General features: G+C 26.1%; 3 protein-coding genes across 4 annotated transcripts in view; 2 read left to right on the plus strand and 1 right to left on the minus strand.

The window, feature by feature from the left end:
- LOC112602259 (sodium/potassium/calcium exchanger 5-like) overlaps positions 1 to 6,552 on the plus strand; it is a 33,216-nt gene extending 26,664 nt beyond the window's left edge. Inside the window, exons 4-8 of one of the 2 annotated variants that reach the window (XM_025350236.1) lie at positions 1,552 to 1,680; positions 1,983 to 2,129; positions 5,256 to 5,453; positions 5,565 to 5,666; positions 5,946 to 6,552. In XM_025350236.1, the coding sequence (XP_025206021.1) occupies positions 1,552 to 1,680; positions 1,983 to 2,129; positions 5,256 to 5,453; positions 5,565 to 5,666; positions 5,946 to 6,271 (902 nt within the window). In that variant the 3' untranslated portion in view covers positions 6,272 to 6,552. The remainder of the gene's footprint in view (positions 1 to 1,551; positions 1,681 to 1,982; positions 2,130 to 5,255; positions 5,454 to 5,564; positions 5,667 to 5,945) is intronic. The other variant, XM_025350237.1, reaches the window with a different exon arrangement.
- A 363-nt stretch (positions 6,553 to 6,915) lies between these two features.
- On the minus strand, positions 6,916 to 10,227 carry LOC112602261 (guanine nucleotide-binding protein-like 3 homolog). Its single transcript, XM_025350238.1, has 8 exons — positions 9,949 to 10,227; positions 9,800 to 9,845; positions 9,614 to 9,721; positions 9,050 to 9,288; positions 8,508 to 8,974; positions 8,260 to 8,452; positions 8,047 to 8,195; positions 6,916 to 7,163 (listed from the first exon to the last, which is right to left on the minus strand). The coding sequence occupies exons 2-8, from the start codon at positions 9,816 to 9,818 to the stop codon at positions 6,989 to 6,991; spliced, it is 1,350 nt and encodes a 449-aa protein (XP_025206023.1). The 5' UTR covers positions 9,819 to 9,845; positions 9,949 to 10,227; the 3' UTR covers positions 6,916 to 6,988.
- Positions 10,228 to 10,741: 514 nt separating this feature from the next.
- On the plus strand, positions 10,742 to 24,403 carry LOC112602262 (GRB10-interacting GYF protein 2). Its single transcript, XM_025350239.1, has 23 exons — positions 10,742 to 11,324; positions 11,662 to 11,743; positions 13,313 to 13,505; positions 13,571 to 13,807; positions 14,295 to 14,593; positions 14,648 to 14,762; positions 14,833 to 14,947; positions 15,519 to 15,866; positions 16,055 to 16,225; positions 16,282 to 16,439; positions 16,509 to 16,645; positions 16,773 to 16,860; positions 16,927 to 17,106; positions 17,165 to 17,404; positions 17,472 to 17,669; positions 17,779 to 17,834; positions 17,910 to 18,021; positions 18,919 to 19,119; positions 19,784 to 19,966; positions 20,649 to 20,976; positions 21,186 to 21,410; positions 21,472 to 21,644; positions 24,163 to 24,403. The coding sequence occupies exons 2-23, from the start codon at positions 11,712 to 11,714 to the stop codon at positions 24,271 to 24,273; spliced, it is 3,900 nt and encodes a 1,299-aa protein (XP_025206024.1). The 5' UTR covers positions 10,742 to 11,324; positions 11,662 to 11,711; the 3' UTR covers positions 24,274 to 24,403.
- Positions 24,404 to 24,696: the final 293 nt, after the last annotated feature.

Consider the following 24,696-nt stretch of genomic DNA (forward strand, 5'->3'; position numbering starts at 1 on the left):
TATAATATTTTCTATATTAAAATAACTTATTAAATTATTATTGTAATTTAATAATGTTTGTAAAAATACTCGTGGTGTCTATGGTAATCTAATATTAGAAATTTTTTACAGCATATTATAATAATATCATTATTATGTGTAATGTAATTATAACTTTATGTAGATTTCTTAAGACACACATTTCTGAACATCCTTAACTTAATTAGTCTACAGAGTAACAGAGTCACCCTCTTATTTCTTCAATATAATTAATTTATTCAAAGTCTAATTTTTGATTTTTAAATATACTCAAAGATCATACCTAAAAATTCTTAAGATTTTTGAACTACTTAAGGAGAATCTTGTGTAGATACAAACTCTTGTTTTTCAAATAAGAACCCTACTTTTATAGTGAACATTTTTAGCGAATTTTTCTGAAAATTTTTTAAATATCTAAATCAATACTCCAATTAATAGTTTTTGAGATATTAAGCTTTGTGTATTGAGGATAATAGGACTTTAATGATAGAATTTGAACATTAGTTTATATTAACGATTTGAAAATGTTAATAATTAATATTGATTTATAAATATTTATAATTTTTAAAAATGGCACGAGGATAATAAATACTAGATTTTATATTTCTTGTATTTTATTTATTCTTAAAACCATTTTTAAATACTATTACCCTTCACATAAACATTTCAACAACTAAAAACTACTCCTTGAATTTTCAATTGAAAGTACATTTAAATTTTCAAAAAATAATTTCCTAAATTTCTAATTTTAAAAACAATAATTTTTATCACCACTAGACATAATTCCATAAGTATTACAAACAATTTCAGTAATTTTAAAATATGTCAAGTGTAAACATTTAAAATTTTCAAAAATCATAATTTGAATTACCTAATTCATTAATAAAAGAAAAAAATTAGACAAATATACTTGTTAAATAACTTTTTATAATATTATACCATTGATTTTACGAGTACATAGGTATTATTAATGGCTGTATTTTTAGCAGTGCAACATTTTTAATTAATACATAATATGCAGGCACCTATAAATTGAACGAATATTTCCACATTTTATAAAATATAATAACATCACATGTGCACAATGATTTAGTTTAAATGGTTTAATTATCTAATAAAGACGGAGTATATGACGTATAGTGACCAATAAATAGGATATTTTTATTTAATTTTTTTATTAAATTTCTTACAACTTTTAAGAACGGCATATTTTCGAATAACACAGTTGAAAAATTAAACAAAAAATGTTTATGTGAACACAAACTTTGAAACTTTATGTCTTTCAACTACTAGATACATAGGTAGGTACTATTATGACTTACCAAACTAGGTAGGTAATTAGTAAATTAAAAAATAAAACACATACAATTTAATGTTTAGGGTTTGAATATAAACACTCAAACACGCATTGAATATAAATCAATTAATAAAATAACTTTTGAGTCCCTTACACCACTTCTATTCCTAACATTCCTGTCTAGTTAGTAATAGAGATACCCACCTACCTAGCAACATATCTATTCACTGTTGCAGGGGCTATAGTTTTCGATTATGTTCAACGGCTGTTAGTCAATGCATTGTTTTATGGGAAATTTACTTCGAATGAATGTCGAAGCATTTCATTGCCTGAAAATGGTGCAAACGCATGTCAATACGGAACGGGTTGGTTAAAAGTTTACGCTTTGAATAACGACAACAATATGCACGAGCATGATTTATACATACATTTATATCAAAATTTGAAGAATGCTCTAATATTCTTTTCTGTTTTTAATGTATTAATAATATTGTTAATTTGTGGGTATCTATCTACCGTTAATTACGATAATAATAACATATCTTCACTTTAATAACTATCTATTCTACGCAACAGAGCTAGGTACTTCAAGTTTTGGTATTATGCAGACGACACGCTTTACCGTTTTAGGGTTTAACACGAACCCTTGTATGTATTTGAATTATAGCTTCAAACTCGATGAAACCACCGGCGTTCGACATCGGATACGGTGTTTATCGTTCATTTTACTTCACGGAGTACGTACCGCCACCGCCGGTGAAGAAGTCCCAGACGAGCAAAGATCCCAACGAAATAGAAAACAATGAAGAACCGAGTAATTATTATTATTTTATAATAACGTTTGATGATATCGTGTTACAAACAGGAGCGTCATTTTCGATTTGTTGGGTTAGGTTAGGTTAGATTAGGTTAGTGTATCTATGCATTTGATATTGGATGCATCACCAGTGAGATAATATTTATTTATTATAGTTTTATTAGTGAAATCGATAAACGTATTTTTAACACATATTATAATATTTTGATGGTTTTAGACATTTCTAATGATAAGTGATCATTTTTTTTTTCAAATTTAAATACTCTTTAGCTAGTATATTCATTGAAAATTATAAGTACTTACTTATTTTAATATTAACTATATGGATATATTATCTTTAATTATCTTCTGAATTTATTTTTGGTAAATAATATTCAATTAAAAAAAAAAAAGCAAGAAAGTAGGTAACGCTATACAGTAAGTATGTTGAGTAATGAGTAATATTTCCTCATTAAGTAGGTCACTATAATGGATAATATTACGTTAAATTTGAATTCAATTATAATTCATTAGTCATTACTCATTACATACTACAAAAAACGATTCTAAGCAGACACGGTCTGTGCCTATAAATTACTACAAGTATATTTTATTATTATTATTTATGCATATATATTATTTATTACTTCTATAGTGATTAATTTTACTATTTTAAGTAATACCAATGATTATTGGTTGTATAAGATAATAAGGAAGGCTGAATTATATTTTTCCAAAAATATCATATTTATTTTATTATTAATTATTATAATCTATGTAATAGCAAGTACTCAGTAATAAGTATATACACCTATTATTGTTATTAACTTTTAAGTCAAAACCAATATCTTCTAAACAGTGTGAATAATTAACGGTATAAATATAAAATAGGCAATAGATTAAAATTAAACTTGATACTTTTTAAATTGAATTGTGTATATAGTAAATTATACTCGTAATTATGTAAGTACCTACTTGAAACTTCCAAATTTCACAAATATTTTTTTTTGAACGACAACAAAATAATTTAAAACGTTATTCTTTATTTAAATATGTAAACAATTTTCAATTTTGTAAACATTTGAACTTTAATTAATATCTATAAAACGATTGTGCTCTGCAGGTAATATATTACTAAGATTTTTAGACTTAAATAAAATCTTTTTTTAAAGAACCATTTAAGTCTACTCGTAAGTTATAAAAATTAAAATAAATTATAAATAATTAATTGTAAAATAATAATTTTAAAATTGCCGTAATTTTAACACATTTTGTAAAAATTTACATCCTAATAGCTTTTAATAGAAAAAGTCATGCCCCTATATTTTTATTTACAATAAAAATAACTTAAATGGCATCTTTTTTTTATTATCCATAAGTATCTCGTTTTATTAAAACTTTAAATTTTCTTTGTATATAATTAAGAATAATATAAATACAGCCTTTAAAAGGTGATCTTATCATGGTTGGGTGGTTGGAATACTTTTTAAATGTATATCAAATAAGTACCTATTTAAGTAGGTACTCTAATGAAAAAATGTTTTATTAATTATTTACTTATAGTAAATGCGTAAAGAATATTTTAAAATAAATACTTTTTTCTTATTAAATCAACTTAGCATTTGAGGGGATCATGTAAGCATTACTGCTATTACTACCTTTACGTTACCTATGTAACTACTTACTAATATATTTTAAAATTCTAAGCAGAACGATGAATGTATTGATTTCTCATGATATGCATTTTTTGTGTGAACAAGTACACAAAAAATTGTCGAAAAAATTCTTTGATTTTCAAAAATAAATTTAGTTTTTTATATAAAATTGAATTTAGTTTGTATTTAAAAGAAATCATACATAAAAAATCCCAGTAGGTAATTATATATTTATGATCGGAAAAAATGAAAAAATAACGAACATTATTATGCGAATCCAATTTTTTGATTTCGTACTTATGTTTCAAACATTGAATACCAGGTTTTTTATTAGTTTTTTAACTTATACATGAAAAAACTTTTTCCAGAAAACCATATAAATTTTTTATGAGCTTTTCAAGTTTAAATGTTTACAACATTCGATATTCACCCGAAAAATAATTATTTCTCTTCAAACAATTTATGAATTTTACTATAAGAAATAACATTTCTGATTTATTTTAAAATTGTATTTTTTATAAGTACCTACTATAAATTTCTGTCTTGCATTTTTTACAGAAATATATTATTAAATTTTGTTTCATTTAAGTTGATATAATATAGTATAAATATATGTCATTATAATAATTAAATAATAATATTATAAATGCAAAATTTTCGTAAAAATTATATTAACCTACCTTAATACTAAAAGTAAAATAAATGATTTTCATAAATATATAAAAAAAAACATATCACTTGGTGATATTGTCTGATAGATCGTTTCCGCTTAAAATTTTTATCGTATATAATGATAAATCATTGAATTCAAATTTAACACGCCTATAATAGTAACCCACTCGACACCTAATAATTAATATACAGTAAAGTACTTGTCTGCCATTTTTTTTTTTTTTTTAGCCTACATTAGCTTCTCTGGTCCTAGGTCTAAATTTAGGTTAAAGCTATACATTATATGATAATCTACCTGATAATTAATATTTTTTAGCTATTATTTAATTTTATACCATATACTAAGTATATTATACTTAATGGATTATAAGACGTTATTTATAAAACATAACTATTATAAAATTAACAGCATCATTCTCTTTTTAGAATTATTTGTAAGTAGGTACATAAACATAATAGAGAAATGCTTAATGATAAATGCAGTAAATTTTTTTGGATTTATTATTTTACATGATTTTTGTTTTTAATATTTTCAAGTAATAAATATTAGTACAATTTTTTATACATGTATATACATGATTAACTACCTATATTTGACTGGCATAATAGCAGACTGAAGTATAAATTATTTTGTACCTATGTTATTTTATTGAACATTTTGAAATGACGCCCCTGAATAACACTGGCCGTAAACCGTAATCTGTGTGTTATTAGGTAGGTACCTAATATCAACTGTACAGGTACTCAACTGTACCTGCTCATTAAGTAATACATAATGCATCTGTATAAAAAATAATATTGATACGTAAATTTGTAGTTTCCCCCATATGGAAAGTACCCACAGGTGTATTGCCCATCATGTGGTGGGCATTTTCCTTACCAGTAGCATTCATGTTGTCGGTAACGGTGCCGGATTGCCGGACAAGGCGTAAGGTGTACCCTTTTACGTTCATCATGTGCATAATTTGGATAGGCATCAGTTCATACATAGTGTCTTGGATGTTGTCAATATGTGGTGAGTACATCGTGACAGTCATTGTTCTATAATTCAACATACTTTTGTAAATATGTATCAGTTGCTGTGATAATAATTTACTATATTATCTTTTCTATCGTTTTTAAACAGGTGACACATTTCATATTAGCGACATTGTGATGGGCATAGCTGTGCTGGCGGCTGGTGGTAGCATACCCGAAGCAACTTCGGGTATAATAAACGCCCGTAACGGTAAGAGCTTACCACTACTAATGATTTTGTCGGTATCATTCAGAGCTGGATTTTGGGGCGTGGGGCATGGGCTCAATGAAATTCAGTTTACGACGCGCCACCTCGAAATAAAAAATCTTAAAAACCTAAAATTTGCCAGAGACCGTGTCTTCTTTTACGAGGGTTTCTATTTGATGTGAACCCTGGAGCCCCCACAACTCTAAGTCCGACCCTGGCTGTTTCATTATTATTATAATATCTTGTTTATTGTTTTTTTTTACATTGTACTTAATGTACTAGGTGAGGGATCGATGAGCATCAGCAACGCATTAGGTGCCAACACATTGGACATACTATTGTGCTTGGGTCTGCCGTGGTTTATCAAATGTCTCATGCCAGCGTCCATGAATGGTGGACCTATCATGATGGAAACCAACGATTTATTTTTTAACTGTATATGTTTGATCATCAGTGTGATTGTGCTGAATATTGCAGCTGCTGCTAATGGATTTAAAATGTATAAAACGTTTGGTATTATATGTCTAATAGGTCACATTTGTATAATAACAGTATTCATAATTAGCGGCCTTAATGTAGTAAAACAAGGAGAAATTGGGCAATGTTAATAACAAACAGCACTACCCTAGAATATTCATTCATTAATTATCATTTTTAATTTTTATCAAATGAATGCCATTTAGTTTTAAGAAAATGTTTACAATATGTATGTACACTATATACAGTATAGTAACTATAAACATCGATTATTTTCACTTTATTAGTTTTATCGAATATTATGTTTAATTAATGTAGATATTTTTAACCAATGACGTGTAGTGAACACTAGAATAATAAGAATATAGTTATAAGTATTTTGATAAAAATAACCACCTATTTACATATTTTTGTGCCAACATTTATTTTACCATATAATATTATTTGAGTAATTTGTTTAATATGAATTTTGATTTATATGTTAATTACAAATTGTAGGTCCTATGGAACTTGTTTTATATTATTTTAGTTGAAAAATTGTAGATTGTTGTTTTTATTTTTTAATAAACATTAATAATGATTTCATTTAAATATTTCAATAACTCAATGAGAATGTTAAATAGCTATAAGACTGATGAGTATATTATTATATAATAATTAATTATGGCTAATAAACAATAACCGATAATAAGAAATAAAGGAAAAAATATTACATTCATACATGTAATTTAGTTTTATAAATTATTAAGAAATGTCTTGATATTTGTTACTTTATTAAAATATATGTGTATTTTCAAAATATTGATAATAAAATAACAAAAATGAAATAATAGTTTTAACAATAATCATTATGAATCGGTCATATCAAAATAAAGAGTTCTAGCTCTATCTCTACAATGAGATAAACCTTTGTTAATTTTTGAGCTGATATCTTCAACATTGAATTTTGTTATCAGTTCCGTAGACATTGCTGTTCCTGAAGGTTCTGAGATAGGTGGCCGCGTGTAATACAGTAATGTTCCGCTGAAAAAATATACAATATTAAATGATTACAAAGGATATGTAGAGCATAGTTAAACCTAAGTGATGTAAAAAAGAATATATTGTATCTGTACACAATTTGTTAGTTTACTGATTAAGACAATCAAGGAATATTATTATTAGTTCACTTTTAGTTTACAATAGAAATCATCAAAATCTTTTTATTAAAAAATTAAGTATATATAAAATAATTAAATTATTATTTAGAGGTGTTTTTGTGAAGTTAAAAAAATTTTGAGATATTTATAACAATTTGATATTAAATTAAAAATAACAGACATCACGGATTAACATACAGCCTTAATGATTTTAATCATCAACAAAACTGTAAGATTTTTAAGAAAAAAAAAAATTAGTTATTAAAAATATGTTCTAAACCTCGTACATTCAATAAAATCATAATACGTCAAGGAGTTATACATATACAAGTCTATACTATATATTGAGATTAAGCTTAGTTAGCCGCTTAAAATTAAATTTTTTTTAATGAAACAGCATTTCATGAGTAACTAATTCCATATTTTAAATGATAATAGAATTAATATGTATTAATAACATCAGATTTAATCAATAAAACTTGTTTAGAGAATGTCAAATATTTATTTGCCTATCTTACAAATATAAGACAAGTTTTATAATTATTATTATAACCAAATATTTATTATGTCTTTTTCCTAAAGTTTTAAATAAAAGATAAATAATTGATCAAATACCGAAGAAAATACACCAATGATATTTATCTAAGCCAATAGATTATTTTTAATAGTAACATTTTTTAAAACTTATCAAATATTATTATATTTTTATTCAGTTTCCAAGGAACTAAGAAATATTTTTAAGTAAAATTAATAAAAATAACACTTACTCTTTTAAATCTTTCATAAAAGATTTGGCTGCATTAAGTTGATCTGGTTTTCCTTGTCTATTTATTAAGCTATGTCGCTTTGCTTTCATTTCAAGAATATGTGTATAATCTTCAGTATTTTCTACTGTCATGTCATACAATAGCTTGAACTGAATAAAAAAATTACATTCATAAAAACAGATATCACTTTTAAATTGAATCATGTTCACAAACCTGATTTTTTTTTATGTAAGGTAATATTAAAGCACATATTTTGGTTGGGACTACATTTTGAAGATTTACTTGTAATGCCTGTCTCAATAATAACCGACTATCACTGGGTTTCTCTAATATTGTACTAGCTCCAGTACATTTCCATGGCAATAATTCGATTTTCATATTATTGAAAGGAAATACTCCTACTGATCTGTAAACATCCAATCATTAATTTTATAACTCGTAAAAATAAATTATTAACTCACTGGTTCTTTTTTGATGGAACAGGTTCATCACCAATTGTATATTTCCATTTAATGGTATCTACAACACAAGATTTTCCCACCTTGGGCATACCAACAACACCAACTGTAATACCTAAAATTGGTGCATCTATACAAGTCTGTAAATAGTGTAATACAATAGATTCACCAAAACATCTATTGGCTACTTTTTTTTTTATTCTTGCTAAAAAATTTGGATCTTTTGCACTGGTTTTGGGTGTATTTCGTACTTCACGACTGGCTCTAAATGGCACTGTTGGTGCTATCTTGCTAAAGTATTCAACCCAATCATTTATTATTGTTTTAGGCACTAGATCGATTTTATTTAACAAAATAATACGTTTTTTATCTGGATTGGCTGTTAAATAATCATCTATTTCTTTAGACCGAGTAGCTAATGGATCACGAATATCCAAAACTTCTAGAACTACATCACTCATTGAAATAATCTAAAAAATATATTAATTTAATTATACATATATAAACACTATGGATAGGTTATAGAATCTATTAGACTAATTTACATTTTTAAAATTGTGTTCCATATATCGGTCTTCTCTTGTTTCTTTTAAAAGCCATTTTTGTCTAAAAGGCAATTTTGATTCAGTACTTTTTTTAGTTTCTTCTTCAGGTTGTGTTTCCATTGAATTAAAATTTGATAAACGTATCTCTCGCTCTTTGCGTTTAGCTTCATTAAGTTGTTCAATGATTTCTTCTTTGAATGGACACATGTTTGGAGCAATAATCATACTATTTTTGGTCTCTAAACATAATAAATAATTAAAATTAAAAATTTATCATTATATAAACATTGAATCATTAAAATAAAAAAAAAATAAAAAATCTAAGTATACTATGCATATTTTAATAAGAAAATAATATATGGTTTTTTGTTAATTCGTGAATATTTTTTTCTTCTATTGTTATAAATTAGCTCATACTCTTATTGTGTTACATTTACAGATTGTGTATTTACAATTAAAAAAAAAAAAAAAAATTTGTGAAGATAATTCGATAGACACCAAAATAAACGAACAAAAGATATGAAATAGGCATGTTAAACTACGCATTAATTTACAATAACTCACTTTTTTTTGGATTTTTCTTTGCTTCTCTTTTGAGTTTCCGATTGTGATCTCGTACTTTCTTGGCAACCTTATACTTGGTCCTACACTTTAAACGTTTTGACTGTTTTCCTATAGATAAATTTTAAAGTTGTATTATGAAAATAAATTTTTATTTTAAAATTTAGAAGCAGATTTGATAGTACTTACTCTTTTTTGGTAAAGCCATTGTGTCTTGCGATCTGTGGCACGAAGTCTGAAAATAAAACACACAACAACGATGATCAAACCGTACCAATAATTTACAATTATAATTATAATATATAATAATATAAAATTAATAGTTATTAACAAATTACTTGTGAACGACGAAGAGACTAGTCGAAACAGTGATTAGGTATTTACATGCGGAGAGTATCCGCATAAATGATAGAACACGACCGAGACGTCTGTAGATTAACCTCAAAAACAGAATATGAACAGGGTTACTGTTACGGTCGTTAAAGATAGTGAAATAATTTTGGGTTGGTACCACCAACTGCAAAGATGTGGTGAACAGATTTATTTATTCTACTGTGGTTGTAAATTCAAAACCAGATTGTCAATGATCCGGGGCGCAATCTACACGAGCTGGTCAACAGACGAACTGCAGCAGCAGAACCAGCTGTTTGAACGTAAACAAAAGGACCGCGCGTCGATTGGTGGACGGGACAATCGTACAATTTCGACCCTTCCGCTTATCCATCCCACCAACGGCGATGGTATCCGACGATTTACACCTTCTACGTATCACACGCGCTCGCGTATCATATCCCATCATAGGTCTACGAACGTATCAATTTATATATAGGTTTAAAAAACATATATAAACACAGTACACACACGCACACAAATGTATAGATAAATATATATATATATATACATGTGTGTGCATCTCATGCGTCTATGAACTTTTCATTTTTTTTTTTTTTTAACATAATACGCTGGCACTAAGCGCAGAGGAAACATAAAATCGTTTTTTTCTCTCTACGCACGAGCCCACTGTGCACCTACGTCAGTCATACAGTTGTCATTTGTCCCGTTTCCGGATTATATTATTTCAGGTACGGCTTGTATAATATTTACCGTTTGCACGCATAATTTGCAATAATAACATCGATGTAGATAATAATAATTATAATAAAAAAAGAACGGCCGTTCGCTGGATTGACCAACGCGACATCAACGATAATGAATTGGGTCCGCTGGTGCTAACCGCGAATTGTCATTACTCCTCATTTGTCCTCAGTGTACACGGTACGCGCCGTTTAGGGATCGGGATCTCGTTCTCCTCCAATCTCGAGCGGCATGCCCACCGTCACGACTCGCTAACGTTCGACTGCAGGTTACAAGTCGCGACAGTTCACGGGAAAAGATTTCGTAGCGCAGTGCGGTGGATGTGAATCCGTCCCGTTTCCCGTACCGCGCGCAATTGTTAGGTTATGTTTGCTTTGTTGTCACTCGATATTCTATGTATATACATGTATGTGTATTTGTGGTGCGTGTAGTGCATTATTATTATTTTTCCACTGCGCTCTCCGCCGTTACGTCCGTATTACCTGTGTAAGAGTTATTGAATGTCCATTAGGCATTACAGCAATTTTCCCAAATCCTGTACGCAACCCGTTTCACCGATTGTTTTTCTCGTGCTGCAGCCGTCGCCATCGTAGTTCGTTTTTGCCGCACTCCATCAAAGGTTAGACGTTCAAATTTTCGATTTTTTAATTCTCCGCCCCCCCATACATGCTCCGTTTTTCGTTTTTGATAATATTTAATAATTAATTGTTAGCAAAACTACAATATTTATTGCCATGTACTCTGTCCTAGTTTGTTTTCTTGTGATATTTTAATTTCCTATTGTCGGAGAATAATTGTTTAATTTATTTTCTCGTTCTCGAATTTTAGAGACTAAACTCGTGTGAGTGTGTGTGTATCTCTATTACCGTGTCAAAAACGATCAACAGGTTTAGTGTGGGTTTATTGTTACTTAACTTTTAATTAATATTCGAATCCTTATTTTTTTTCTGTTCCAGTGTTTTGCATTCGTACTACTTTTTTTTGTTTTTAAAAAAAAGGTGAAATCATGACAGATTCCATAAAGTTTGGTCCAGAGTGGTAAGCACGTCTAGGTTTATGTTTTCTTTGTAATTTATTTATTTCATCTTCTATTTTCTCAACACTTGCAATTGTGCACATCGATTGACCTCAACGAATCAACGTTTTATTAATTTCATTGTGCAAATTTTACTACAGTAGTAATGCATGTGGTTCTTATTCTTTTCACTATAATAAATCTCAATCACTGTTTTCCTCAATAATTTTACATCTGCTAGTTTATTAAAATATATGGTGTTAATTTGGTTTATCCTAACTACTATAATTCACTAATTACTTTTTATGAAAAATTCATCATTTCTAAGGCTATATTTTTAATTGTTTGCATATTATCTTAGCTTATCTAGTTATTAAAAGAGTGCTAAATTTTTTTTTCTTAGTTACTTTAATTTGCTAATAGTCATATGCTTGATCAGTGTTTAATCATTTTCTGGTCCTCATAAAATAAATTTTAGTTATCCTAGGTAATTTTTAATAAATATTAATACATTTTTTTATTTCAATCTATATAAAAAATTTTAAAGTTCTATCTCCATCTTTGATCCACTGTATAGAATTTGTGATTAAATTAATTTTTATTTCATGAAAATAAATTAGCTGTAGGTAGGAAATAGTAATTCTTTGGCAAACATTCAAAATTTTCATTTTATATTTTTTAAGTTTCAGTGTTTGTCACATGTATCTTAGTGTTATGAAATTATATTATACCTTGCAGCTATTTAAAATGGTAAAATATTTTTGCACTCTGATGAAAATCCATAAGATAAGAATTACATGATTATTAAACTTTTTATTAACTATTTATTTCATTTCAAGTGTAAGTTAAACTAATACATTAATTTATCTAATACTTTTTACCTGTTTTATTTTGTTAATCACTTATTGATTTTATACAAAACTATTAATTTAATTTATTTATGTAACATCAATTTAATTAATTGTATAAAAAATATATGTTATTTACCATACATATTTTTTTTTTAATATCCAATATTTTTTATTTCTTCAACATAATTATAATAACTATAAAATAAAATGATTATTCTACTTCAATATTTAATACTTTCTTTATTATGACATTTTATTAAAACATTTATAGTTAGGTAATAGGTAATGTATATACCTTATTTTATATTGAATTTTATTTTGTATGTTATATTCAATATGTTCATATTTTTATTTGTCAAATTTCTTGTATTATTAAGTTTGGTGACATCTAAAAAAACATATTTTCTGTATTTTTAATTTTCAGCATAAATTATATATGCTTTCTAAAACTAATTTCATCATCATATTTTAATAATTCATCATTTGATCTTTTTTGTAAGCTTATAAAATTTATTAATTGTGAAGTGTTATGTGAACTTGAACACAATTTTTCATTGCAATTTATACAATATTATGCAATTGATTTTAGGTCTTAAGTAAATAGTTGATTATTATTATTTTGTTGATTCGTTGATATTGATTATAATTTTAAATTTTATTTTATTTTGAACATATTTCATTATTGTTCATTTATTTTTTATTTTTTTATTATATTAACATATGTAACTATTTATAAAATAGGTTAAGAAATATGTCTCAAGGTATATCAAAACCACAGCTTGCTGAACATCGTTATGGCCGAGAAGAAATGTTAGCCTTATTCGATATTTCATCATGTAATATTCCACCAGAATCGCTTAAAGAACTATCTATGGTGTATAATGAAAAACCTCAAAATCCATTGTCTTTACAACAAATGTCTGAAGAAGAAACTGTATGTTTTTATACTTAATATATATAATATATGAATGAATTTAATTATAATTTTTGATTTTTCAGAGACTTTGGAATCGAGGTATAAATAGTGATACCATTATTAGAGCATCTGTTCGAACAACTGGTGGTAGAGGTACTACTAATATTGAAGTTCGTGGAGGTAGTACAAGTGCTAGAGGAAGGGGTGGTCGTGGTGGTTATTATTATAATACTACACGTCCAGGTTATGAAGAAGGCCCAGAAGGTGGAGGCTCACCAATGAACAGAGGTCCTCACAGACCTTTTGAAAGACTTAACTCGGTAAATTACTTGTTTTTTACACAAACAAAATTTATGGCCATAGGTATTTGATTATTAGTTACTTGGTTGTCTTAAACTTATTAAAAAATCATCATTAAAAAACAATTATAGATTTAGATGCAAGGTGCTAACTTTTTGTATTTGTTTAATTTTATCTATTTAGTCCTATGCAATATTTTAATTTATAACTACACCGTCCATATTTGATACTGTCATTTTTTGTTAAAAATATTTACTCTTTTTTTATATGTGTGTGTGGGGTTTGGCTTAGTGACATTTCACACTATTTGTTTGCTTAAAAAGAACAAAAATCATTAAAATATAGTTAACCACAATGTTTGGTATATAATATTCTATTGAACTATCAATTGGAGGTTGCATTAAGAAAAAGATATACTGGTTAAAAAATAAAACAACAGATAGTGTGGTTTAATGTTAACCTAAAACAACTGAGCTATATAAAATAAATTGTTTTTTTTTTTTTTAGAATGAAAGAAATATGAATCGCAATGGTGAATATTCAAATGATTGGAGAGGAAGAGATGAATCATCAAATTGGTGGAGAAAAAATAGAGGTGGAGCTCTTCAAGGTCAATCTGATGAATCTAATGGTCGTTGGGGACGAACTCGTACAGATTCTTATAACAATGATAGATGGCCTGCTGGACGACCTACATCAAAATACGATGAAGAAGAAGGATGGGATCGTGGTGAATCTAGATGGTCTAATAATGCCACAACTCATGAACGACGAAAACTTGATTGGGGAGAAACCTTGCCGGAATGGTAGTTTTTATTATTATTATTTTTTTTTTTTACTTATAATAACAAATATTGTAGGGCTGTTGATAATCCTGGTGAAAAAGGTGGAAGTTTTGATTCATCTGGTGCTTTTCATGATAATCATTATGAAGAAGAACATCACTATACCATGGCAGATGAACTATCTAGAGAAGTATAATAGTTTAAATTAATTTTAAAGATTGTAAAATGAATTGGTATTTAAAATTTAATTTTAATTTAAGGAGGGGCGAGAATATGAAGAAGACAACGATAATGATGATACAAGTGTTAACAATGTAGAAAGCTCAAATATGTCACCTATAGACGATAAACAACTAAATGGCCATGAAAAAGAAGGTATGTCTTAAACCTTAATAAATTTAATTAAATGCCAGTTACACTTTATGTATTTAAATACAAGCAATAATTTAAGTGTTATAGATACTAAATTATTGGGAAGTCATGTAGTATTTAACTACTAAAATTTTTATTGCACTATCCACTCATTCATTATAATTTATTAAACTAAAACTTGCTTTACTTATGATTATTGTCAAATATTGAAAAATTCTTTGTATTGTAAGACAAATATACTTTGAAATGAGTATTAATTACTATAGTGTGTATTGTGCACATGGTTTGCATGAATAAATTTAATTTACAAATGTAGTAAGTGTATCATACAAATAAATATTATTTTTACTTAAAGATTAAGATAACTGAGAACATTTTTGATTTAAATTTTTAATGATGAATATACATTCAATATTGTACTCATAAAATCAACTTTACTGTGTTATAATTAATAATTTATTTATAGTATTTACATTTAATATTTTCTTGTTGGTTGTTGTAGTATTTTATACCCAAAATAAATTATTAATAATAAGAATAAAAAATTACATTTAATCTTTTTTTATTTATTTAGAAGTTGTATCCTCTTCAAAATCTACTTCACCATCACATAATGAAGAAATAATTTCTTCTCCTGAACGTTTTAAAACTATAAGACAACAGCATCAACATAAAATAAATCCTCAAATAACTAAGGAAGTATTTGTACAGAATGAACAAGTAATGATAAATCATCCTGAACCAGTGAGAATTCAACAAGTTCCAGATATTCCAGTTATTCATAGCAAAAGCAGTCCAGCAATTCCACATATGTCTGACTGTCAACCTAATAAAATGGAAAATGTTAAAAATATAAGAGAGATGCCTGGTATAGGAAGTCATATTGATAATACTAATATTAACTCCATCCATCGATCAACAAGTAAGTATTTTATTTATAAGAAAACATATTTCTAATAAAAAATAATAATACAGTTAATTGTAGTTTTATTAATTTCTTTAATTATTAATTATTTTTTAGATACATTATTTACTGATTTTGTTTTTTTTTTGTATGTATCAAAAATTTAATAGTTAAATTTGAATTAGTACTAATAAAACTATTTTTAGGTTTAAATGCGAATGCTCATCATCGAATTGATACATTGGATGCTGAGGCAGAATCAATGGTGTCTAGATTAACCAGTGATAATTTCAAAATCGGGCCATCTTCACATTCTCCACTCGCACCTCTTACTAATAATAAATGGTATTATAGAGATCCTCAAGGCGAAGTTCAAGGTAAATTTTTAAGCAAACAATTTTAGAATATCAATGATAATAGTTCAATTTTTTAGGTCCTTTCTTGACAACCGAAATGGCAGAATGGTATAGTTTGGGATATTTCCACGACAACATGTTAATGGTAAAGAGAGCATGTGATGAACATTTTTATTCCTTAGGCGATCTAGTACGATTAAAAGGAAATGTACCATTTTCAGACTCTCCATTTTCGGTATTAAATTTTTATTAGATTTTCTTTATTTATATTAAATATTAAAAATATTATTTTTAATATGTTTAGGAGCATGATGTGAAAATTAATAGCCGGATAGGAATACAACCTCCTCCAACACACAATCCCTTCACAATGAATGAATCTATGGTTCTTCAACAGCAACAGCAGCAGCAGCAATATCAATATAGACAATTATTTTTAAAGTAAGTTTTTAATTGTTCAGATTTTGTTCATTATTTTATGATTATATAAAATAAAGTAGAAAATTCAACCTATGAAGTATGTTGCTTTAAAAAATGTTGTAAAAGCTCAAAAGGTTCATGTTTTTAGGCAAAGGGAATTAGCTATACAAAGTGCGGTTCATCAACTATCCCAATCTGAAAGGTGGAATACCCTATCACCCATTGAACAGCAACAGGTAATTAAATTAAATAGGTATATTTTTCTTCTGTTTTTAAAACTTGTTTTTTTTTTGTATGTTTAGTTGATAATGCATCATATGCGTAATGTAGAAGCAACTACGGCAATTCCTCCAATGTTTACAGCCCCCATCCTTCCTCAACCACAACCAACACCCAATATTCACCCCATGAATGCGCCACCTAATAACAATTTAATGGTGATGTTATCTCATATGCAGCAGCAACAACAACATTTCAACCATGTAAAATATAAATTTAAAAAACTTAATATATTTTATGAAATAACATTAAACTTTTTAGCAAATTGATCCTAAACATATTCATCCTGTGCCACCTCAACCGATGGCGCAACAACTGGATCCTCTCCATTCACTAGTACAAAATATGGGAAGTTTAAAAACATCCACGCCACCACCAGTAAACTCAAATCATCATCACCAAAGTTCCAATATTATTCGACCAAATAGTGCTCAACCAGAAAACAATCCTATATCAGATCTTTTAAGACAATTGGGTGCACCTCAAGATAAACCACTCAAAGTATTTATTTATTTATTTATTTTAATATTATTTGTGTTATTATTTTTTTTTTTATTATTAACGTAAGGTTAATCACCAGGTCACAGAAACGAGTGTATGGGGTATGGACTTTACGGGTCCAGATAATAAACCTAAAGTGAATGGCCCAATCGGAATTAGTGGTTGGCAAACCGGGTCTTCTATTGAAGCATCTCAACAAACACCAGGTGTTTTATGGGGATCTGGAGAGTATACTAAAATTATTGGAGCCGACCATAAAGCCATTGTAAGTAATATCCTTGTGTTTCTCATTTAACATTTATTTAACAACTATTGATTTTATGTATATTTTATTATCATTTTTGCTATTTCACTTAATGTTTATATGCATGTAGGAAGAAACAATAAAAGAAGAAGCAAGACGGAGTCAAGAAGCTAGAAAACAAGAAATGTATTTTATTGTTACTTACAAATTTATACATTAAAATTTCAATTATTTACCACTGAAATTTGTTTTAATTTATAGTAAACAAAATGAACAGATTAAAAAAAAAGAAGCAGAGAAGTCCAAAATGCAAAAAGAATTAAAAAAAAAACAAGAACTTGAAAAAGCTCAACTGGAAGAAGAAAAAAAGAAGGTATCAAACTATTCAATACATTATTTTTATAATAAGGGGATAAAAACAATAGTTGTTATTGGAACTTGCGTCATATGCTATCTACATAAACTTAGATCGTGTTATATGTTATCTATGTTTTGGATGACATATATATTGTACGAAGACTGATATTGTATTTGAACAAATGGAGGGCTTACAACAATTTAAGTGACCACAGCTATGTACTTAAAACTGTAAATCATCAAGTTTCACTTAATGATCTAGAAATGGAGGCCCATTACTCAATCTATTGAATCTACATGGAGATGTGTTAATATAAAATATGGCATAAAATTACTTGGTACCATCAACTTATTGAAATTATAATTGATGAAAGAGTGATGGAGCTTATTCAATGTATCTAAAAACTCTTCGAACAGTTTTGAAGACATGAAAAAAAGTTCTTTTATGTAACAATGTCCCAATGGTAGACAACACCTATAATCTATATATTGCAGGGTGGAAAATTGTAGATAACATACAATGTGAGTTCCTTATCATTTATTAAGTAGGTAGTTAATCAATTTTGTGTTGGATGTAAATTACTCTAAATGTTTTTGGAACTATTACAAGCAATACTTAATATTCGGTATGTTTCTTATAATAGTATTATTTTGTTTAAAGTTTCTACATAACAATAATGTCAAAATTCATAAATTATTAAAATTTATCATATATTGTTTTTTTTTATTTTTAAAGGTTGATTATATAATAGTAAAATTAATTTATGTTAATTTATTTTTCATAATAATAAATTTTTTATTTGGTGTATTATGCTGTTAATGTGATTGAAAGAACAATTTCTAGACTCTTAACATATAAATTATAATTGATACATTTACTCATATGTTTATGTAATGTAATTCATAATTTCAGGAAGAAGCTCGTAGAATTAAAGAGCATGAAAAGAAATTGAAAGAAGATGCAGAAAAGAAAAAAATTGAGAAGAGAAAATTAGAAGAAGAACAAACCAAAAAACGTGAATATGAAAAAAAAATAAAAGAGGAGAAAGAAAAAAGACTGTTAGAAGAAAAAAAGAAAGAGGAGGAAAAACGACTTCTAGAAGAAGAAAAAAAAAAGGTTAGATTTATTGCATTAAGTTAAATTAATCATATTAACAATATAATTAGGTTTCAGAACTTCAAAAAAAAACTTTATTCAGAATATTTTCTTGTTGTTAATTATTTAAAAAATTTAACATTTTTAAATTTTTACTTTTTTTAATGACTACATAAATTTTTAATTTTAAATTCTGAAGCAAAATATTTTTTGGAATATTTCAATACATAATTGAAATTCAACCAATAGTTTATGAGTTATAATTATTTAATGTTTAGGTTGACAAAGTGGAGAGATACAGGTATACCGTTTACTGCATGTATACCCCACAAAATACTGGTCTACAGCTCACTTTACTTTAAATACTTAAAACTTGTTAACTACTCGTTTAAATTTCAGTTTTTATGTATGAACATTCACAAAAAATATTCTACTTTAGAATATGAAATTAAATAATTATGTTATGATACTATCCAATTAAGTAAAAAAGAATATAATGATAAATAATTCAAAATATACATTTTATTTTTTAATGTAAATTTTGAATATAAATTATATAAAACAAATATTTTTTTTAAAAGTTTATAGTTTATAAAATAATGAGACAGGTTCATAATAAAATAATTACTTTAGTAGTTAAAATGAGTTATGCATAAAACCCATTAATTAATTTTTTTATTTTAGAAAATCTGAATTGAAAAAAAAAGAAGAACAGAAGAAAAAAGAAGAACAAAAAAAGAAAGATGAATTAAAACGGAAGGAAGATACTAAAAAACAAGATCAGAAGAAAAAAGAAGAAGAAAATAAAAAGAAACAAGATACCTCAAAATCAAGTGCTGTTCCCATAATTACTGAGCCACAAAAGGTATTGCAACTTATGAGCAGAATAATTATTTTAATGTAAAATAAAAATGTAATAATACAATAAGCATGTGTTGTAGTAGCTGAGATATTCTTGTTTTTATTTCAAAGTAGAACTTCTGTTTACTTTTGAATTAAAAAATGTGTTGCATTTTAATTCTACTATTAAGTAGTTTAAAATTATCATCATTAATATAAACATATGAATATAACATTTCTTTTATCAAAAATATACATTATTAAACCAATATAACAAAGTGAAACAATGATTCACACTTGCTCAGCAGCTTTCTAAGCGATAAAAAAAAATTAACATGTAATAAATAGAAAGAAGAACTGATCAAACAATATTGTATTTAACAGCAGTATTGGTTGTATTGGATTAAGATGTATACAATGCCTATATATATCTATATTTAATATAAAATGTCTCAAATTATGTTTCATATCAATTAATATTCTAAATGTTTTAATATTAGCAATTGGTTATAAAAATTTATTTATTTTCAAATTACACTTCTTTATTTTGATTTAAAGTTAACAATTAAAATGATTAAATCTGCAGATAATTTAACAATATAATTGTTTTTATGAAAATTGGAGAAAAATATATAACCTGAAATATGACTGTTTTGCTATGATTTGCATATATTTTATTGGTTCATTTTTATTTATTTTTTTTATAGAAAAAGAAAAAAGAACCTCAAACAGTAGCACATAATGGTGTAGAAAATCCATCTGCTCCATGGGCTGCTGCTGATCAAAAAAAACAAGTGCAAATTAAATCTATGGCTGAAATTCAAGCTGAAGAACAAAAACGTGAACAATTGATAAAACAAAAAGAACGTGAACGTACTGAACGAGAAATATCTATGGTAGCAATTGAACAGGCAAAACAAGAAAAAGCAAGATCTGCAGTAAAAATGCAGTCTTGGTCTACTGTAATCACTAAAAATGTTCCTCAGTCTACTCCTGCGGCTAACAATTCTGTTTGGGGATCTTCCAATCAAACAAGTATGGTTACTTGAACTTTATAATTTGCTTTATTTAAAATCAATTGTATTATCAAGTTATTGTATGATTGATGAAGCTAATATTTTATAAATTATTTATTATTTAAATTTATAAGTTTTATTTTTTAATTATTAATCGATTAATTGATAAAATAAAACTAATAAATGAAATTAACATTGATTGTAAGTATAATTTATTTTATATTTCAGATACTGATAAACCACAGGTTCAAAAATCAAGTAAAACACCTGCTGTGGCGGTTAATAATAAAAGTAATGTAAAAAATGTAGCAAAAACTGTAAATCAAACTGTACAGCAAACGAATGCAATGAAAAAAGTTATTGAAAGTAGAGGTGAAAATAACAATTGTACTGATGAATTTAGTCAGTGGTGTTGTAAACATTTAGCAACTCTCAATAAAAATACTATTGACAGTAAGCATTAATTTAATATATTCATTATAATTCGTTTTTAATTAACAATTTTTTTCTTTAGTACCAACATTTGTGACATTTTTAAAAGATGTAGAATCTGAGTATGAAGTAAAGGACTACATTCAGAGTTATCTGGGTGATAATAAAGAAGTTCGAGAATTCAGTAAACAATTCTTTGATAAACGCTTAAAAATACAAAATAAACAAAGGAGTTCTGATTTTGTAGAAATGAAGGTAGTTATTTTTTTATTCATGCTTTTACCAATCATACTTTTGAATAATTTAAAAATATGTGATTTATTTATTTTTATAATATTATTGAAAGCTTCATCTTGGTATAATATTGATCTCATTGATTATAAAAAAATATTATAAAATGTTAGTCTATGTTTCATATACTAATATTTATTATATTAGATTTTTAATATTTTTGAGTTGATTTTAAAAGTATCCTATTTGTAAATATTCCTTTAATTAATTAGAAATATTACAAAATTCACTGAAATTAAAAAACTAAATAAAAGTTTTCCATATACCCAATAGCTCTTCGTATTTTTTTATAATATAGCTTAATATGTTACTACAATCCGCATCAATAAAAATGTTTATTATTTTTTGATGAAATCTATAATCTTGGTAATTCTCCAAGTTTTTGAACTATTCTCTTGAAAAGTTTTTAATATTAAGAATAAAGAAACATTTATCAAAAATACATTTTTTTTTGGTATTAAAATATTTTGTAAGAAGGAAATTTTTCAGAAGTGAATACATTTTGACATTGACACCTCAAACTATTTTTGCAAAATAAAACATGTCCAATGTACAGAAAATCAATAAATTTCACATAATTAATGTGAAATTTATTGATTCATGTCATTAAATTTAAGATCACAATGTTTTTATTAATTCTTATGCATCTTCATTTTTTACAATTTTAGAAATTTATTTTTAACCAATTAGACATCTCTCGTATAAAAATTTTTACATTACACAGATAATTTTCTTAATCAAACACCTACCTAAAAAACAATATTTACAGTATAGTTCTGGTAATAAAATTGTTTTTTATGATTGTAAAAAAAAAAAATGAAATTTGAATACATTTTTTTGTTCAATAAAGTTAAAATTAAATTATTAAAATAAACTTATTTACAAATTTATTCTTTTTATGAATTCTGAAATCTATTATGAAATATGATTTTAGAAAAAATATTAGTTTTGGAATAATGGTTAAATAAAAAAAAAAAATGTATATTGTACTTCAAAATAAACATATTTTAATACTCGAATAAATATTCAAGTTCTTAACCCGTCGTTGGTACACATGTGAGCGCGCCGCTCACACAGATAGAATTTTGAGCGTTATTCCTACAAATATTATTGAATTAATCTGATACTATAAATACCTTCAAATAACATGTCTATAAATATTTATAAAAATAAATAATTACGCTATTTGTCATTTCTATCAGTTATCGTTAGACAAAGTCGACAGTACCGATTAAGTGAGTGTCGCGCTACCACTGTACTAACCGCACAATATTTTTATCACCACCGCCGTAGTTGATTACATACACAGTTTTGTATATACTGTTTTTTATTTTTATTTTATAAATTATGAAATGTACATAAAATGTATTTATATACTATTTAGTGAAGGATAAAAATATACATAATTCTAGATATGGTTTGATTTTTTAAGTTAATAGATCAATTAATAATTATATAAAAAGTGAAGTGTGAGCGCCACGCTCACAGTGTAACAATCATGTTACAAACTATATGTGTACTAACGACGGGTTAACAAGACAGCTAGTAATAAAATTGTAATTTTATGATGTTGATAACTATTAATTATTACCAGAGCCCCCATAAAAAATTAAATAATCAATTAACTACATAATACTCTATATTAAAAAAAATATATATATATTCAAAATAATATTGTTTTTAATACGGCATACATTTTTGTTAATTAAAGAATTAAATATAATATGAAATATTAAACATATTTTTAAATTGTAATAATAGATTGAATAACCAACAATCCAATAAGATAAACTACTCAGTAATCATTAATAGATTGTATATAACCATTGTGGAAATCTCAAAAATTTTAAATTGTTTACCTAATTAATTTTATTATTTACATGGCAATCTGTATTTCAATTTATGATAAATTGAACATATTTCCTAAAGAACATTGATTATTGTCTGTATATTTTTTGATGAATAGGCAAATAAATAATTACAAAATTGTACTACCAAATGCATTTACTTTAAAGTACTCAAAAATTTATATTAATAAGTATGTTTTCTTTGGGGTGCTATGAAATATGATCATTTAAGAAATCTGCAACTAATAAAATATATTTATAAACAAAAATCTGTGCTTTAGTTAAAAATATATAATTTTAGAATACATTTTTTCTGAATGTATCTAATACTTAGTAGTTGGTAAAATGTGAGTTTATTTTATTTATTAGACTAGTTTTTAATGTAATATTTAATATTAGTAAGCTATAATTGTGAGTTATATTAATCTAATTAATTTCAATAATATTTATTTTATTACTTGAAATTAAAATTTTATTTTTAAGATATGAGTTATGCTAGAATTATATGGTGAAAACAAAAGTTTTACTCTAAAATTTTTGAAGCATTGTGAAATACTTGTCAAATGTTATTGTTTAATATTTATTTTTTAATTTTAGCTTTTAAATCTAATTTAATGTTCTGTTTATTTTTATAGAGTAAAAACAAAAAACGGAATAAGATGGTGCCACTAGATAATAAAGTACTTGGCTTTAATGTGGTCGCTTCGGAACGTATCAATGTTGGTGAACTTGATCTTGGCGAATAGGAGTGATCATGCATGATAACATATCAGCTCATTTATGTAATCTTGGTCTTTTTAGGAACGATTTAGTCCCTTTAAAATTAAAGAAAACAATCTTTATTTAAGTATTAAATATGTCCATGTTTCTCGTTGAAAATACTTTTTTTTATTTGATAAATATATATATTTAAATTAATTAATTTCTTTTTATTATTATTTTTAAATGTAAATATTTAAAAATTAATAATTATACTATTGTTAATTTTTTAAGTTAATGTTGTCATAAATTTTGTACAAATATTTGCATGTAATGTTAACATAGATTTTTCTGTTAACTGTACAAATTGACCTAAAATCTGTTTCTAAAATCCGTTATTTAAACTATTATTGTAATTAACCATAAAAAATATTTGAAATTTAGAATAATATATAAATTTTTTATAAAAA

The sequence above is a fragment of the Melanaphis sacchari genome, unplaced genomic scaffold (genome assembly GCF_002803265.2).
Source record: "Melanaphis sacchari strain LSU unplaced genomic scaffold, SCAv2.0 Contig85_pilon_pilon, whole genome shotgun sequence".
In the NCBI taxonomy this organism is placed as follows: Eukaryota; Metazoa; Arthropoda; class Insecta; order Hemiptera; family Aphididae; genus Melanaphis; species Melanaphis sacchari.

What these genes read in the sequence shown, in the direction of transcription:
- LOC112602262 (XM_025350239.1), top strand. Translation starts at nt 11,712, where the DNA reads ATGACAGATTCCATAAAGTTTGGTCCAGAGTG. An exon ending in ATAAAGTTTGGTCCAGAGTG is followed by an intron (nt 11,744 to 13,312) that starts GTAAGCACGTCT and finishes TTTATAAAATAG; the next exon opens with GTTAAGAAATATGTCTCAAG. An exon ending in AAATGGCCATGAAAAAGAAG is followed by an intron (nt 14,948 to 15,518) that starts GTATGTCTTAAA and finishes TTATTTATTTAG; the next exon opens with AAGTTGTATCCTCTTCAAAA.
- LOC112602261 (XM_025350238.1), bottom strand. An exon ending in AAAGAAAAATCCAAAAAAAA is followed by an intron (nt 9,289 to 9,613) that starts GTGAGTTATTGT and finishes TATTATGTTTAG; the next exon opens with AGACCAAAAATAGTATGATT. An exon ending in CTTACATAAAAAAAAATCAG is followed by an intron (nt 8,196 to 8,259) that starts GTTTGTGAACAT and finishes TTTTTTATTCAG; the next exon opens with TTCAAGCTATTGTATGACAT.